General features: G+C 37.3%; 1 protein-coding gene across 2 annotated transcripts in view; it reads right to left on the bottom strand.

The window, feature by feature from the left end:
- Window positions 1-2697: 2697 nt before the first annotated feature.
- LOC119085171 (tyrosine-protein phosphatase non-receptor type 13-like) overlaps window positions 2698-18162 on the bottom strand; it is a 66766-nt gene continuing 51301 nt past the window's right edge. Inside the window, exons 3-6 of one of the 2 annotated variants that reach the window (XM_037195470.1) lie at window positions 17082-17331; window positions 4025-5327; window positions 3697-3963; window positions 2698-3633 (exon numbers count right to left, since the gene is read on the bottom strand). In XM_037195470.1, the coding sequence (XP_037051365.1) occupies window positions 2832-3633; window positions 3697-3963; window positions 4025-5327; window positions 17082-17328 (2619 nt within the window). In that variant the 5' untranslated portion in view covers window positions 17329-17331 and the 3' untranslated portion in view covers window positions 2698-2831. Of the gene's footprint in view, window positions 3634-3696; window positions 3964-4024; window positions 5328-7336; window positions 7533-17081; window positions 17332-18162 lie in introns of those variants that run through there. The other variant, XM_037195471.1, reaches the window with a different exon arrangement.

Below are 18162 nucleotides of genomic sequence, written 5' to 3'. Positions count from 1 at the left end.
TCCTTCGAGATCGAATTCGTCGAGATCTTTCCACAAAAAATGGTTGAAATTGGACCATGTTTAGATTAAATTTGAGGAAATTTTCGCTCAAATTTATCATTTTTGTAACGCTTTATGCAGCGCTACAGCGCAATTAATAATATCCAATTTCACCCTATTTCCCATCGACCTTTCCAACGAGCTATCGCATGATAAAATAGGTAAAAATGGCGATATGTTTTGAAAAAAATGGAAATGAGGGATGTGACCTACCCCTAACTAAAGGTGTTATCGTAAGGTTCCTCAAAAGTGATTGCTTTCGCACTAATTTATTTTACCGGAAACGTATACACATTTAAACTAAAGCGTTTCCGCTAAAACGTAATTTTTAAGATTACCGCCGACATTTTATTTCTACTGGGCAACGCACAGTGCTTTGTACTGGGTCATCTCTTTTGAACTTCACATCACACCAAACGACAATATTTTTGTTTGTGGATTTACCGTGGATTTACATAGAGCAACGTAAAAGTGACAGATGCAATGTTTTTTAAATACTGCAACCCGAAATTTCATTCATAAAATTAAAATTATGAATGAAATTTCGAGTTGCCGTATGAGAAAATTTTTGCATCTGTCACTTTTACGTTGCTATGTAAATCCACAGTTACATGATTGGTCAATGTAAATTTGTCATAAATTCGTTTGCTTTGATGAATATTTAAAGTAAACCGTTGATTGTAATGTTAAAAAAACACAAAAAGCACATTTCCGCACATTTATTTTTTTTATTTATCGTATGGCTTTAGACAACAAAAAATAAACTGATTTTACAGCAACAAGAGCAAACATGAAATAACTCAATTTTAGTTTTAGATTAACCGTAATCCAGAAATTAGTCAATTTTCTCCGCATTTCACAGTCCGGGATGTCCTCGCGGAGTTCAGCAACTGGATGCAGGTGAATATTTACCGTTCCAGGGTTGATCTAAATGTAATTCGATTACACGTGCAGCTCGATACGCCGAAAGTTCAGACTTCGTCTCGCAATCCGGGATGTCCGTATGGAGTTCAGCAATCGGGAACGAATGACTGATCTTCGCATCAAAATCGATTTCAGTGCATGCGAAATGTGTTTGTTTTGCCAGTGCCGATTGTATTCGATATTGTAGCGCCATAACGAAGATGACGTTGCGTTTCGATGCAATTTTCTGTTGAATTTACCGGGATGCCTTTACGGGTTCGGTAACCAAGTGATGTCTATTGACGGAGCATACATAAAATGCTCGACGATGGGCTCACTGAGCTGACATCAACCATTCGTCTTCACAATTTCTTATCAGTTCTTTGTTCGTCTATCACTTTTTGAGGTTATGTTGACCCTCTTAGATGTTTTCGTATTAATTATGTTTATAAAACTGGTCGCAACTTGAAAACTTCATGTTATTCCAACACTAACTAAGTCAATTCATGTTTGTCGACACAATTCGCAATTTAACATTTAGTTAAATACTTTAATTTATATTTTTTTTACGGAGACGAACTTTTTCCTGACAACTCAAACAGTGTTGCCAGTGTTTCACCAAAATATGAATTAAATCACATCGAAATCACCGAAATTATTACAATTTTCACAGTCGACACTAAATTCTTGTGTTGCTGATTTGACGTTTCAAAAACAATACTCATGTTAAGATTAACGACTTTGACGACGATTTTCTTCGTTAAGCCATATTTGACTAAGTTCAGAGTGGATGTGATTTGGGTGTGAAATTGAGTGGGAAGTGCTATTTTCATCGATTTTCTTTTTGTAAAATCTTCTAAATGAGACAATATTTTGAGAATGCCCGATGTACCAGTTTCTTATTTTTCGTGTTTCTACTGATATGTGACAAAAAATCGCGAAAAAAATCGATCCGTCCCTCCCTTATTGTCGGTTTTAGGAAATATCACATGTAATTTTCCTTCCCAACTTACTACCCCCAACTTCCTTTCCTCATATCTCCGGAACGAGTGATCGAAATGGCACCAAATTTCTTCGAATAAAACTAGGAAATCGGATGAAATTTGGCATATGTATGGTCCGTGATGGTCTCGCTAATTTCCTCCAAACTATCCATTTTTCTCACGAGTTGTCCGGTAACATACATTCATCGTGACACTACCAATGCATGTTTGGTGTTATCGCAAAGCTGATACCAGTAGCGATCAGGGAAAAGTTTTTTGATGTTTTTGTTTCGGAAACAGAAGAACCGACGAGAACGGTTTTGGTTTTGGCTTCAGTAGACCAATATCTTCATAGGCACATAAAAAGACCGATTTCGGTAAGTTGTTTTTCAGAAAAATAGTCCCTCTTAATGCCAAGAGCAGTGATATGCTATTAGCCTTGCGCGACGATTGTTCGTGAGTGGGAGATTAAGTTTTAAAGTATTCATACAATGCTGACTAAATGGAAATTGATCGTCACGAAACGTTTCATCATTATTGGGCGATTTATTTCTCTGCTCTCTCACAGACGACAAGCATCAGTATGAATCAACTTTTATTGTTTCTTCTAAGTAATTTCATCAAAATCTTGTACTTCATTTGTTTTACCTTGTGCGTATCAGCTATGGCTCAGCATCGATTGTTGTAATAACCGGCGACATACTTACCATCCATTTTCAATCCCTTGATTCTCTTCATTTCCTCTTTCGGGGTTTTCACAGAATCACAAGAAACTAAGTCAAAAATCTCTCTTTATTGTAGTCTACAAAAGGTAATTAGAACTACGCCCCCCATCAAACATTTATATACTCTACACATTCATAATGGACTGTATCAGTTTAAAAGACCACTACTGCACTGGTCGACTTAAGTAGCAACATTTTTAACGCTCATCTTATGTCTACGACAAATATTTAATGCAATTTCGCCTTGCTTAACGCCCTTGATCAATTTAACCGCTTCCTCGTGCGACAAATCATGACACACATGTCCGTTAACCGCTAAAATCTCATCGCCCGCCTGCAAACGACCGTCCTCAGCTGCTTGGCCAGACGGCAAAATGTTTTTGATGAAAATACCTAAAGCACCGCGTGGACTGTCAACACCTCCAACGATTGTGAAGCCGAGCGATTTCTTGCCGGGCCCCTTTTCGAACACGATCGTTTGGAATGAACATAAGGCTGACTTGGGTCGCCTCGGCAAGGTACAATAATTGCCAGCACTCGAATCGAATTTCGGGTCGGATAAGTTGTCCCGTTGTTTGGCGGAGAGATTGGTGGCGATCAGCGGGCTGACTAGACTAAGACTAATTTTTTCGTCGTCGCACAGATTGTGACTGCTTTTAGCGAGTAGTTTACTGTAAGACGATATTGAAGCGTTCGAATGGCCCGATGAATCGATTTCAGGCGTTGAATCCGATATGTTGACGGAGAATTGATTTTGCTGTTGCTTTTTGCCAATTAGGGAGCGTCGGAACAGTTTGTTCGACATGCTCGAGTAGGAGGTGTTGTTTTTCTGGAATTGTGTCTGACGCTTTTGAACCAGCTCGGAGCTACGAAGTGGCGATGTATGAGTGTCGGTCGATGATTTCGGTTCCATAGATTTGAGGATGGAAAACTTCGGAGACGTTCGACGTGGTGTTCCAAGCGTGTTGAATTTACCGTCGATTCTGAAAAACCCGAAAAAGATTATTGAACACAACAGCTGGGTGCGGTCAATCCAATCAACTTACTTTAATGCAACCGACGCAAACTCATTCGATCCAATTTCATGTCCATTCATATCGCTCAGATATGATTCAGCTGAAAACTTTCGTCTGTCTTTGATGTGCACATCTTTGGCATTTGTCTCCGATCGACAAATCACAAGATCAACTTTTGTTTCGCCCGTTCCCTTCGTACAGTCAGACAGCAGATTCTGCACTTGCATCACAGAGAGACCACTCAATTTCCTACCCGAAATGCTGACCACTTCATCGCCAATGTGAATGGTACCATTTCTGTAAATCGATCAAAGTTATAGCCACACAGTCACAATATCAGCTTATCGCATCAACTTACCGGTCTATCAAACCACCCGGAATAATATCCGCTACTTGATAACCCAACCGTTTACCACCATCGAAGTGTTGCGGATTGAGAACCAATCGAAGACTTCGATCAATGTCATCTTCGTCGAGATGCAACTGCACAAATTTGTATTCCACTTTGAAGTTGTCCGCAACATCACTGATGTTGCTCGGAGTAAGTGTAACATTTCCTGCCTCTTCCGGCTCGACAACAATGATTGACGATTGGCCAGACTCGTTGACCAAAATTCCAGAATCGGCATCTTCTGCCTGTACATCGGACTGGATTTTTGCCTCAAATGCTGAATCCGAATTCAGGGAGTGATCGTCGCACGCGGCATCTTTGATATCGATTTTGATCACATTGCTTTCGAACACATCAAGATTCCGCTGGAAAAGGTCCAACGCTGGCAGATTGCCGTAGCTTAAGCTGCGTCGACTGTTCGCACCGGGAATTATTTTACTCTGATCAACGGATGCTAACGGCTTAGATCTAATAGCGAATGAATTGGGAGTGGCGTTGTCCTTCCCAACGGGTTGGTGTTGTTTGTAGAGCCGCGAGAATATTTTCTGCGTTCGATTGGACATTGTTTTGAATCGCTCCGACAAATTGCCGGCGCCACTTTTCTTCTTCGATGCCATCGGTGTGTTGTTCTTTGTATAGTTAGCGTTCAGGTCGTCAAGCATGGACTTCGCAGCCATGTACCCAGAGTTTAATTCCGAATCTGTATTTACAGTCTTTGGTTGATTGTTTGCACGTTCCCCGCGTGAACTCAACACATCGCTCACATTAAGTGTGCTTGCACATTCGTCGGCATCATTATCTCTGATCAATGCGGTCATATCACCCGAGCAATCCGAAAATGTTGAAGCTGCTTCGTCAGCATTCAAGAACATAAAATCATCCACAGATTTGCAATGATGCAAATTGTACTCTCCCGACAATTTTGGTCTATAACAACTCAGTCTTGTGCTAGTCAATGGATTTCGTTTCTCCCGGCGAATTATGTCCGGATTCGGTGACGATCGCTTATCCGCCGCTAATGTTACATCGTTTTGATCTGGTTCATCGTTCGACGATGCAGCCTTGTTCGTTTTCTTTTGATGTTGGAAAATCTTTTTCGCCAACGGTGTACTCGTGTTGGAAAACAGTGGACACAAGGTCTTGTTTTTCAATCGCACCGGTGATATGTAGCGATTTTTTGGATATCTTTTTTCGATAATTCGTCCCTCTTGAATGCTGTAACAGTTCGACGTACTGTGTGTTTGTTTCTTCGGCGATGGCGGCGCTTGATCTGTAATTAGACGGAAAGGTGGTTCTGCTAAGTATTGCTTTTTTACATAGAGTAAATAGACTAATATGAAAGACCGAAATTCAACAACATTAACAGAGGTTCACTCCTCTTCCCTTACCCGATTATTCACGTGAAGTGACTTTGGTGAAATTAGTCACCGAAGCAAAGACACTGTTTCGACCATAGACACGGTAGTGGCCCCAGAACAATATAGGACTGTTCATCATCAGTCGTTGCTACCGGTCCTTTCACGAGACAGTCATGATTTTGTAACATTGAACTCGTAATTGACAATTATGTGCTTGAGAAAACGGCGTATTGAGAAGTTTGCTTAATTAGTGTGCGCCGCGCCGGTCCCATTTAACATACACCATGCAAACGACCCTTTTTCAAGAAAGAAGAGTAATATTAAAGAATGGCTAGTCATCTGCTATCCACAAAGACGACTAAATTAAGCGATGATCTCTATATCTTACGTCCTTTATATAAGAACATTTCTAAAAAGAATGAAATGAAAGATTCCATATGTCGGAAGAAGAGTTTAAGCAACAGAAGTAGTAGATTGAATAGTTACATAATGGTGATACGTTTGCAGTTTGTAATCAGTTTAAAAGTTAAAAAATGAATGAACTCACTCTCAGTTTCAATAATGCACTTTAGGTGGTGTGTAAATTCCTATTGAATTTGTTTTCTTTTCAAGACGTGAAAGCTAAATAGTTGTAAAATAGTGCGTTAGCTTTGCGTGGATGTAGAGTTTTAGTAGTCAAATGCGAAAAGTGCTAATGAATAAGTGTTGAAGCAAATTGTGTGTGTGACATAGCCTAACATTTTCTTAAGAAATACAGCCATAGGTTCATCAATCGGAAGAGGCTGTTGAAGGTTCCGTGGCAGCCAAGTTACGATTTAGAAAAGAACGCGTACGAAGCGAAGTGCGTTTCAAATGCGATGTACGTGAATGAAATGTTCAGCTAATGATTTGGAGAGAAAATTAGACAGATAGGGCACAAAGACTGGATGAATGTACATGCGGAAGATATCCACAGAGGACACAGCATTGCATCTCAATATGAATGTTTGATGGTGACAGATCAAGGGTGAGAACGGTTGACAAGCAGGTAAGGGCAGAAACGTTGCTTGGTAAGCATGGAAGCAGGTAGTTGATGTATGGAAGTTTTAGATTGATTGAAATTTAGTAGCTAGTCCTGCCAAGACTGATCGACACGGCTGTTGTTAGTTGCCGCAGTAAAATATTGTGAGGGATTTGTTTGAAAGTGGACCAGGCTCCATCGGAGCTATTTTTAGCGACGCTTTGTTTACAATCCCAGAGAGCCATTGGCCCCAATAGTCTAAAACTGCTGTCGTTTGATTTTAACATTCTTTTATTGGCTAGTGAACTGTCACCAAAAAATCGAAAAATCGTGTTTTTTGGCCGCTGCAGGCTATTGTCCATAGTATGGACATACATGTGTGACAGTTCACTGAAATTTGGATGAACTTCAAAAGGTTATATCTCACACCTGGCGATTTTCTTCATAGCTCCGAAGGAGCCTGGTCCACTTTAAAAAAAAACCTCTGTGTTATATAAGTGCAAGCATCTCATGGGCTGTCTCGGTAGAAGAGACCATTGCGAATATTTTCGTTGAAAATACTGCTCTGCTCGCTACACTACAAACTAGTGAAACCTTGAAGCTCAATAGGGCACAGGCCATAGCATTAGCTTGTTAAAAGTCTATACTGTAACTAGGCCTCGCCCATACTCGATATGTGAAGTCTGAATCTGAGTTTCAATTATTGTTCATTGACGATTTTCTCTTTGTATTATCAGTCTCGTTGAACTCTGCGTCATTACAGGACATAACAATAAACTGTCTATTGATATTGTTGCAACAGAAGCAAAACCGATAACACAAAAGAGATCACAAAGTTCAATTAAAGTCGTTAAACACTTCATCAATCGTTGAGCTTTGATTTCGTTCCGGCGAAGTTGTGTTAATCAATTTTAAGTGTACCATCGACTTGAAGTGTTGCCGAACAGCAATAAAACATTTTCGGTGGATTTTCTTTTGCACAATTTACCTTAACCTCACAATTTCAATAGAAATTCATAAAACAAATTAACAACGAAAAAAAACAACGAAAAAAAATGATTCAAATTATTAATGCGGAACACCACACACTATCTGTCTTCAACGAAGCAATGAACAATACTAACCAACCTCAATAATATTCTGATGAAATGGCAAATATAGCTCATATTACAACATTACGATTAAATTTTATTATAACAAAACACTCTTCAGAACTGAGTCGAGCTTCAGATATTGTACAATATAAATAAAAATTAATATTCCTCTTCACATTTTAACACTATATTATAAACAAAAATCGACTTGGTGGTGTGTACTCTCCATACACTCCATACACAGTACAGTGTACAGCGGACGGCTTGTTGTATCTTATCATATTTATTATTTGAAAAGGAAAAAAAGAGTGAATCATCAATTTAGTTTTATGTATATGAGCATGATGAGCACTGGCAACGACACGAAAACCATCAAACAATTCAAATATAGAATAAAATAAAGAATTAAGTTCTTTATGAGCGTTGTTGTCTCAGTTGTTTTTCTTTTTAATAAACAAGGCGTTGTTTCCCTGATTTATACAACTTGTTGAAATTATTCACTTAACCATCACTTACTTCAAAAACCGGTGTGATCGCTATTGCTAACTAAAATCGCTATTTTAATTAACCGATGGAAAAAACACAAAAATTTGTTAATAAAATTTGAAGAAACACCGTCACAACCGAGTACCATAACTCGATTAATTCTCATTTGACTAACTACTACGAACCGTACGAAGGTTTCTACTAAATTTTTATAATTGAGAATGTACAATCAATGGGACGTATGGAACAAGTAAATGCTCATTAGAAATAATATGAACTGGAATTACATCGACAAAACTCGGTGTGTTGTGTTATAATGTACGTTGTTTCTGTTTTGTTATGCCTGTGGCATACGGTTTACATACACACAGTGTGTACAGTACATACCGTTAATATAAAAATGTCATTTTAAAAACTACCAAACCAGGTTTTTTTTCTACATATCCGATGGTATTTATTTCGACATTAATTATTCATAATGCGAGCTCAATCAAATTCAATTCGAAGCCATTTCTGCATAAATGAATAAACATTTTCATAAAAATATTTCTTATGCAAGTGAGCTTTTCAATCAATTGGATTTTGAATTTAGTCTGGGAGCACTGTAGACCGTTCGTATTTATTCCGGTAGCGACCGGATATTGTAAGATTTGGTCAATTGTATTAAATTAGATGATCCGACCATCTTTGGCAAAATGTTTTTTTTTATTTTTTCATGAAATTTGCACATTTTGCAAGATTTTTCCAATTTTCCCAAATTTTCCATAAATTGCCTGCTCCATGCGAAAGTTGATCACTACACAGCAATTTGCGCCTTGCCAAAATGATCCATTACATGCGGACTATTTTCAAATATTTTTTCTTTCATTTTCATGGAAATCAACTTTCGCATAGGGCAGGTTTAGAACACATTGAATGATGCTACATATACTCGGCAACTGTTTTTTCAACAAGTGTAGTTGTATACCTCGCCTTCGGCTCTGATATTCATTCTCTATACTTGTCGAAAGACAGACCCGAATCTTGTTGCTCAAAAACGCATTTGGTAGTTTGCTTTTATCACAAAATTGTCACCTCATGTAATGAATTACTTTCGCAGCATCCAATGTAATCTACTATTCCCAGAAATAGCCTCTACCCGAAACTGAGTGTCCTGGGGATGTGCTCGATTATTCTATACTTGATATTGAAACATAGGATAACTGTGGCATTTCCGAGTGAAATTTTTTAGTGCAACAGACAAAACCATATGTCTACATCAATCTTGATTATAATCAGTAATTGCTCGGTTACGTTAGTGATAACATAGTCGATTTTCTAGTGGATTTTTTGATATGTGCCTAGTTAGGCATTGGTCCCTAGAATATACGAAAAATCATATATTTAAATGTGTGTGTGACAAATTCGTGTACAGACAGTAAAAGGGACTCTTAATGTCAAAAGTAAAGGGACTCAAATTGTCAAAAGAATACTAAGGTTGACGTTTTCGTTTTATTGGTGTATGTGATATTAGTACATTTTCTACCTTGGTGTATATTTCGAGAATAACTTCGTATGTACAATTGCATATAACGAGCGCCAGCGAGTGTATATACAATTGTACATAAGAAGTGATTCGAGAAATTATACACCAAGGTAGAACAATGTTTTATCTCCTGCAAGCTGATATTTCAGACATTAGCGAAATAACCACAAAAATTTGGATTTAAAATTAAGGCTGATGCTATTCGCACGCGCGTGCGAATAGCCATTCCTTATTGTAATTGACTATTCGCACGCGCGTGCGAATAGCCATTCCACACTGTAGAAGACTATTCGAACGCGCGTGCGAATAGCCATTTCACATTGGATTTAACTATTCGCACGCGCGTGCGAATAGCTAAGCCTACGAGTACTGGCTATTCGCACGCGAAATCGAGCGCCCATGAAAAATACGAATATGATTTTCGCGCGAAAATCATATTCGTATTTTTCATGGGCGCTCGATTTTGCGTGCGAATAGCCAGTACTCGTAAAACTGATAGATCAACAAACGGCAATGTGAGAGTGTCTTCATTTATACACAGACACGTGTCGAAATAGTATTTCATGCAACAAGTTGCGAAAAGAGGTTTCGCAACGTGTTACATACAAGGTTGTTTTAAAACACAGAACTACATTCGCCATACATTTAACCCTAGGTACGGAAAATTACGTGATGGTTAGAGTTGTTGCTTCATGAGCAATTGGTTTTAGTGTCATGGGTTCAAAATTTGTTCAGAACAGAATTATTATTTACCATTAATGGCTCAAAAGGAGTGATAAAAAGTGAGTAGAGTGATTAAAATTAAAGTTGAGCATTAAAAAGATTCTTCAGTCAACACCCAAAACAATCTTGAATTTCGCAGCGCTCGTCCAGATAATCATATTGATCATGGCAAGCCAATGCACCATGAACTACATAGAAAAAATAGAAACTAATGAAAAAATTTCGGAAAAAATCATTTTTTATGTTCAACATTTCGATATTGTCAGCATTAAAATGTTCCAATAAAAATAATTGTAAATTCAAATGTTCCAAAACGTTTTTCGCTTTATTCTAGCAAAAAATGGTTTGTTCCAAAGTGGAACAATGAATGTGCCAATATGAAAAAGAATGTATACTATTCAATTGTGACCCTTTCGATATTTTTGCTTTTACTTATTTTGAATTAATTTAAAAAAAAATCCGTCATTTAATGTAACGTAAGTTTTGGATATTTCGATTTAATTCTGATCTCAAAATATTTGTATATGTTTTTTGAATGAATTTACGCTAAAGACATGTTAAATTGAAGTTTTCAGCCAATAAATAACGCTATAACGACAAAATGGAATCGTTTTGATTTGAGATAAAATGTGAATGCGTGCGAATAGTCAAACCCAATGTAAAATGGCTATTCGCACGCGCGTGCGAATAGTCAGGTTCAATGTGAAATGGCTATTCGCACGCGCGTGCGAATAGTCTACTACAGTGTGGAATGGCTATTCGCACGCGAGTGCGAATAGTCAAATCCCAAGTGTCATGGCTATTCGCACGCGCGTGCGAATAGCCACAGTGTAAAATTAACTAATTAAGCATGTTGTTTTAAAACGCATTCACAACAAAAAAAACATCATACAGAGAATCCTTTATTTACTTACTCACACACATATACTATCCACCTCAACATTTCGTTCAAATCACATCATTCCGACTACTCTGATTATTTGATCGATGTAGAAGTGACTAACGAACCACTACCGACACCAATTGCATCGCGTTATGTGATTTGTTGGCGTAGTGGTCAGCATGTTTGGTTGATATGCTGCTGGTCCCGTGTTCGCTTCCGCCGTTCGGCGATTTTTTTTTTCAAATATGTAGATGGAAAGTAAATTTGCCCTAGGTGGGTTATGTGTGAATTATCCAATCGTATAGGCTGTGGTTATGTATGTGTTTGTGTTTATATGCAGAAACGCGTAATGTATGAAATATCAGCTTGTAGGAGATAAAATTTTTCAATGAACTTCGAGTCATAATTCCTCTAGGTAGTCTACCTCTATGCCTAGAAGCAACTTTCAAAAAAATTCGTCGAAAACATGCATTTTTCTTATGGAAATTTCTCGTAGGCCACGAAACGTACAAGGTCCTGTGTCATTAGAAAGGTAATTTCAGGTACTTTGGGGGCAGATTGGGTCTTGTTGGGTTTTGAATTCATCCATACTGAGTTATGACCAGTTGAAAGTATGGGTAAAAAATTGATAATTTCGGCGATCTTCTAACAGTTCCCCTCGCAATTCCCGTGCATCCAAAAAGCAACAGAAACATAAAAAAATGATATCCCATACTGATACTGGTCTTAGCTTTTCAATAATATCAAACATGTGTGAGTATTGTTTCGACGAATGTGCTTTAAGAATAAACATTTGATGCTCGGTATTGCTACTCAAAAAATTTCGTGAAAATTTGAATGGCGGTCAGAACTTAGAATCTAGCGATCATCATTTTTGATTTGATTTGTTCAGAGACCTCACTAACAGTCTTTTATGTCCATGAACACGTCCGGACTAACGACCTAATCTGACTTTTGAACCACGCCTCGAAGTATACAAATACTCTCTGAAGAAAGTTACGTGCTTAATTGATATCTCGCCTAAATGTAGGCTAAACATATGAACACAAATTCATCATATTTGAGTTACGTCATAGTCATCCAGTGGGTATTGCAGCCACCAAACACACGGTAACTACCCAAATTATGAAGCTTGAGGGAACTTTAGGACGTTACCATACGATATAATCGGTAGGAAAATTCCACGTGGACATTTCTGAAAAGGCAATCGAACCCGGATCACTTTGAAGGAACGTTAACCTGTCACCGACGGCAAGCATAGTAACAGTTTTATTATCTGATCTATTACTTCATTTGATCGAAGATTTTCCTAGATTGATTTCAGAAATCTTTTACTTCATTGGTTTTGAACATGGTTTTTGCTATGTAAGACCTCTTTAGTCAGAGCTTGTCGTTTATTATTACTGTCGTTGTCGATAACAGATGACAGCTGTCTGTAACAGGTTTATTACATAGTCACTGAGCCATCTTATCCGTAGTTGTTTAAACTGGTCCCTTACCAAGACCGCAGTGAATCCGCAACGCTTAACTAGTAGTAGTCAAATTCACTTTGAAGCTACGTTTCGAAATTTCATCAACATTTTACTTCTATGTAGTTTAGAACTATTGAATTCGCATAAAAGATAAAAGAGTGCGATGAACTTGACTGGGAATTGATGTCCTTTTCAAAAACCGTTGCTAATATCTACCAATCAATTCGCTAAGATATAATATCGAATAAGTGTTGTACACTGTCCAATCAATGATTTAGAAAAAGAAAAGAAATCAGTAGCCTCTTCCCAGAAATCACATATTTTATCTGTTTTCACATCTTCAATCATGCCACTCGTTTTCTGTATGTATACACATACGGATTCGACGACGTTAGGTATATAAGTACGTATAGATACCACATTTTTCTATCAAACAAATGAGTTGGTTAAAACAGATAATTACCTATATAATACGGCATCGTGTCATCGACCATAAATAAATGAATAAATTCCAACGTTAAAAATTCCTGTGTACGCACTTACGGTTGCAAAGATTCTTTTCGATATAAAAATTAATAATATGATGGGTTTCTGTTCCATACAAAGTGGTGGATAATTATTAAAGTGTACATTACAAGTGTAATTATTGATAAAGTGAAAAAGATATAAAAAATGGTTTAAATCAAAGCCACAAACAAGGAACTTTGTAATGGGTTAACCGCAGGGATTGGTGTAATATCATACATTAGAATGGTTTATTTGCAATAGCGTTCTCCTTGCGTCAGCAATAATTTCTACACATCGTCTGCTGTAGTCCTGACAATATCGTCAATTCAATATGGCTATATAAGTGATTCGCATCCTTGTGTTTATAATGGAAAAAAGAGGAGCTAACGTTATCTGTACAACGAATCAACGATTCTGTAAAAAAAAAACAGGAAGTCGTAATGCATGCATCAGACGAGTGGTTACAATCGAGATTCAGACGAATCGTTCATAGATTTTACATTCATTATTGAACACCAACATATTGATATGGAAAAAGAGAATCAGCTGCATCATTATCGACATTCGATTATGTTAATATCGAACAGAAATGATGGTTGGGACTTCGGCATGTTGATGAATCTATAATTACTGATCGTATACAATCTGATATCTTAGAAAAGATTTTTTTTTCTTTTTCTTTTCTTATTATTTACATAAATGTCTTGGAAACGGAAAGTGGTGCTTTTGATGTGTATGCTAATGTACTACACAGCATTCAATAATTTGTTCCTATTGCAATTAAAAATGATTACATGCAGTGCAGAGTACACTGGCTTTTATGTTAGTTAATAACTTAAAGACCTCAAGTTCTCGAGTGTTTTTTTCGCATGTCTTTCATTATTATCTTGGGTGTACCGGTTCGCCGGTGTTTTATTCCCTTGAAATGAAGAAAGAAATTTACGGAAAAAAAAACACTTTTTATACAAAATACAAAACGAAAACAACAGTAGGTTACACGGGATGCTGCGAAAGTAATTCATTACTTGAGGTAACAATTTTGGAAGCCGAAGTCGAGGTATGCAACCACACTTGTCGCAAAACAGTTGCTGAAGCAAGTTGCTCAAAAAGACACGAGTGAGTTTGCGAGCATCACAATGTTGTTTCCGAAGTAATGAAGTACGCAGCAGTGTAAGAAAATGAAAACAATGAACCGTCATGAATACGGTCATCTGTCGGCGTATCGCATTAGTGCAAAATAAACCAAAAATTCGGTTGATGCCCGAATGTAAAGATACGAATTAGGCACGAATCGCTAGTATCAACTAGAGTGTTAAATAAACTAGATCGAAACTTCATAAAACTGTTCAATTGATTATAAAAATTTAGTGACTTTTCCTACTTCTCTTCGTTTTGTAAATAGTTAATGTGTTATTTATACTGCAATGTATTTCTGAAGCTAACGAAATCTGCAACAAGATGAGAATCTGGCATTTCTTTGTGACTTAATGACTTAGGGCCTTAGTGACTTTCTATTGAAAATTGGGAAGGGAAATTTTCCTGATGAAAGAAGCAAAGCCGGGGAAGGGGAACTAAGGATCAAAGATCTGAGTTCCTGTTTTTATTTTTGAAGCCTCCCAGTCTTCCAACCTACTGCAGCGGCTTCATAATCATACTTGGATGTAACACTCGAAAAATTACATAACTTCGAAAGGCACATAAGTCTCTCGGCTAACGAATTGTCCAAGTTAATTTGTACAGTATCGACTTAATCTAACCAACAAATTTCGCGTATATTAGTCTATGATTAGAAGTGTCTTGCTGTACGCAAGCCCAGTATGAGGAAATTGTGCAGAAACGCACGTATCAATTAACTTCCAATTTAATAAACGTGTCCTATTCTAGCTAGACTTTGTTAAATTTATTTATTATTCACATCAAAAACGTAAGTAACAAACGAAAAAGGAACATTGCTGACATAAGTAGTAATTCTCTGGTCTTGACTCGTCATTATTAAGTGAATGTATGATTTCACAATTAAATTCGATGCCAAAATTAGTGAATTTGGCGAGGAATTAGGCTGCAAAATTATTGTGTACTACCGCTACAAGCACTCCGAAAGAGCTTGATTTTTCAATAGCACTGATGATTATTCACTCGAAACGTTTGTGTTTGCGGATAACTTAAAACTGTATTCTATTCATCCATAATAGGTCTGTTCCAAGGCCATTTGAATTGTCAAACTTCTGTCAAATTTCATCCACAGACACCATAACCTACACGACTTTTCATACAAAATCCTGTAGGCTATGTTGTCTGTAGATGAAATCGTCGTCGTTCGTGTTGTCAAAGTTCGTTTTTACAGCTACTTGGAACAAACCTATAATTATGGTATTATCGAGGAAGCAAAATTTTGTAAAGGTGTTAAAGATTGTCGTGTTTCCAATACTACTGAAATTCTGAAGTGAATGGCAAAATAATCAACTTCTAACTTGAAGTGCTCAACGCAGTCAGCGCGCTGGCGCCGCCGACATTTTACGCAATTGGCGCGCCGCCACCGTCTTCTAAACACTCAGGCCGCCGCCGCCGCCGATTAAGCGTATATCGGCGCACACGTCTACCCGAAATGATTTCTGTTACTCGAACAACGTTATTCGGAAAACGGAATGAATTCGGTTACTCGAATAACGTTATTCGGAAAACGGAATGAATTCGGATACTCGAATAACGTTATTCGAGTAACAGAAATCATTTCGGTTATAACGTTATTGATGCCTGGTCGAAATAGAGATCATTACTTTTGAAAGGAGGGCGAGAAGTGGATTTCCAACTCCAAAGCAGATTTACAACGATTTTACAAGCATTTTTGTGTAAGGATACAAGGATTCAAATATCTTTGTACAATTAGGCGCATAAATCGCTATGATTTTCTATTAGATTCCTTGTCAGTGTTAACATCCACCGTAAAAGGCAGTCTTTATTTGAGTTATCTCAAATAAAGACTGCTTTTTACGGTAAACGTTTTATCCTATCAAATGTTCTGAAAATATTTTTCTTCCTTACGGGAAAATGGACATCTTAGACGAACGCACATCATTTTCTGTGTAATAAAATTATTATCTTTTCTTTGAGTGCAATGACATCAACTTGTTAAATTGTTAAATTTGAGAAAAAAAAATTCTCAACTTTTTCAAATTTCTCAATTTTTGTTGGTATTATCTTTTATGGCGAAGGATAAAAGAATAGTGCGGTGCATAACGCGAGCGGAGCGAGAGAGAAAATTGTGTGATAAAGAACTTTTTGATAGAACATTTTTGGTTGAACGATGTTTTCATAAAAAAAATAATTCTCAGAAACGTTCTCAGAATTTTGTTAAAAGGAGAAAGAGACATGCACTCTAAAAAAGGACGAATGGAAACCCCAATTAATAGCAAAGTGTAATTTTTCGCCCCTCATTTTTAACGTTGCTCTTCAAATAGACTCTCTACTATATTCATTGTTCCGGACCTTAAATACTTATCACAAACAGCCAATTCAATAACAACATTCACTTTGTGTGATACGAAAAAAAAACACGTTCCATGGAGCGATACAGCTGTGCTAATAAACATTACAGAAGATCATGATTTATTATCACAATAAAACTAAGTGTGGCACATGAAGACTGCAGACATTTATGCTGCCATCGCAGAGACAACGAAAGTATAATATTGAGTTAACCTGAACTTGCGAAAAAAAAACAAGAAGAAGAAAAAAACCAACAAAATTGATATGTATCCATGTTAACGAAAGTTTAACTGGTATTGAAATTAGTCATTTTAGAAAATGTGGCTATTTCTGCAATGGAAAGTGTATATCACATTCATATAAATATATGAATATTCAATGAGGCTGATTCCGACCGATCAACAAACAACACACAAAAAAATATTAATTTATCTGTACAGTACATATATGTGTGTACAACACGTATAGGTTAAACTAAATCTTAACCTACCTATTCGTGATTTCCTAACGTTGATGGTGGTGTTGTTGTTGTTGTTACTTGAGCAAACATCCGTATTGTTGGATCTCGAAACGGTAGCAAATACATCGTCATCGTCATCATCACCGTCATCGTCGTTCGTTGTAAGGATTTCGTTTTCGGTATTGTTGGTGTCCAGCAATATTGTGTCACAATGTCGAAGTGGTGACAAACTTATCAGGCGAGGCGAATCACTGGAGTTCTTTTTGAACCACTTCATTATCTGAAAGTTAACGAATAGAGACATTAGGAATATGAATTTTCTGTGATGCTACTGGTTGGAACCTTATCTCAGTAATTTCATAATTTTCTCCGAGTATCGACAGAGTCGCTAAGTAAATTTATGTTATGTGCTAGCACTTGGATTTATAAAAGATTTCTTATATGGGGATTTGTAAGGTTTCAAACGATTTGCTACTGTTAGGGAATGCAATCCCGTACCGATTTTCGAATCCCGGGATTCGGGATTGCGAAACTCAGTACCGGTACCAGTACCGGGATTTCCGGTACTGAAAAGATATCGATTAATTATCAGTAAAGAAATTATTTTCTTTTTATTCTCATTTTGTTTAGTTTTTTTAATGGTACACTTAAGGGTGCTTACACACAGTGACAGACGTATCGAATTACTTTTGTACTAAATATCAAATTTGACGCTAGGACAAAAGAAAACTTAGGTCGCTGTGTGAAGGTCACTGTGACATCTACGCTGTTGCAAGCATAAATTTAAGTAAGTTACCCCAAGGCTGTATACTTTGGGGAGGTCACGCAGATGCAGATACGCGGGTTACACACCACGTTTCATACAAAAAATTCACCACGCCATACAAATTCAATTTTGGTGAATTTGTTTGTATAGAAAAGGTGTGTTCCCGCGTATCTAATAAAATGGCGATCTGCGTGACCTCCACAAAGTATACAGCCTTGGGGTAACTTACTTAAATTTATGCTTGCAACAGCGTAGATGTCACATTGAAAATTTCAATTTTCTTTTTGGAAAATGCTCTAAGAAAGCGCAATGCACTCAATGTGTCATCGTTCAATCTTGAACGTA

The sequence above is a fragment of the Bradysia coprophila genome, unplaced genomic scaffold (genome assembly GCF_014529535.1).
Source record: "Bradysia coprophila strain Holo2 unplaced genomic scaffold, BU_Bcop_v1 contig_94, whole genome shotgun sequence".
Lineage (NCBI taxonomy): Eukaryota > Metazoa > Arthropoda > Insecta > Diptera > Sciaridae > Bradysia > Bradysia coprophila.
Note: the sequence above shows the minus strand (reverse complement) of the source record. Positions and strands in the feature narration are given on the sequence as shown.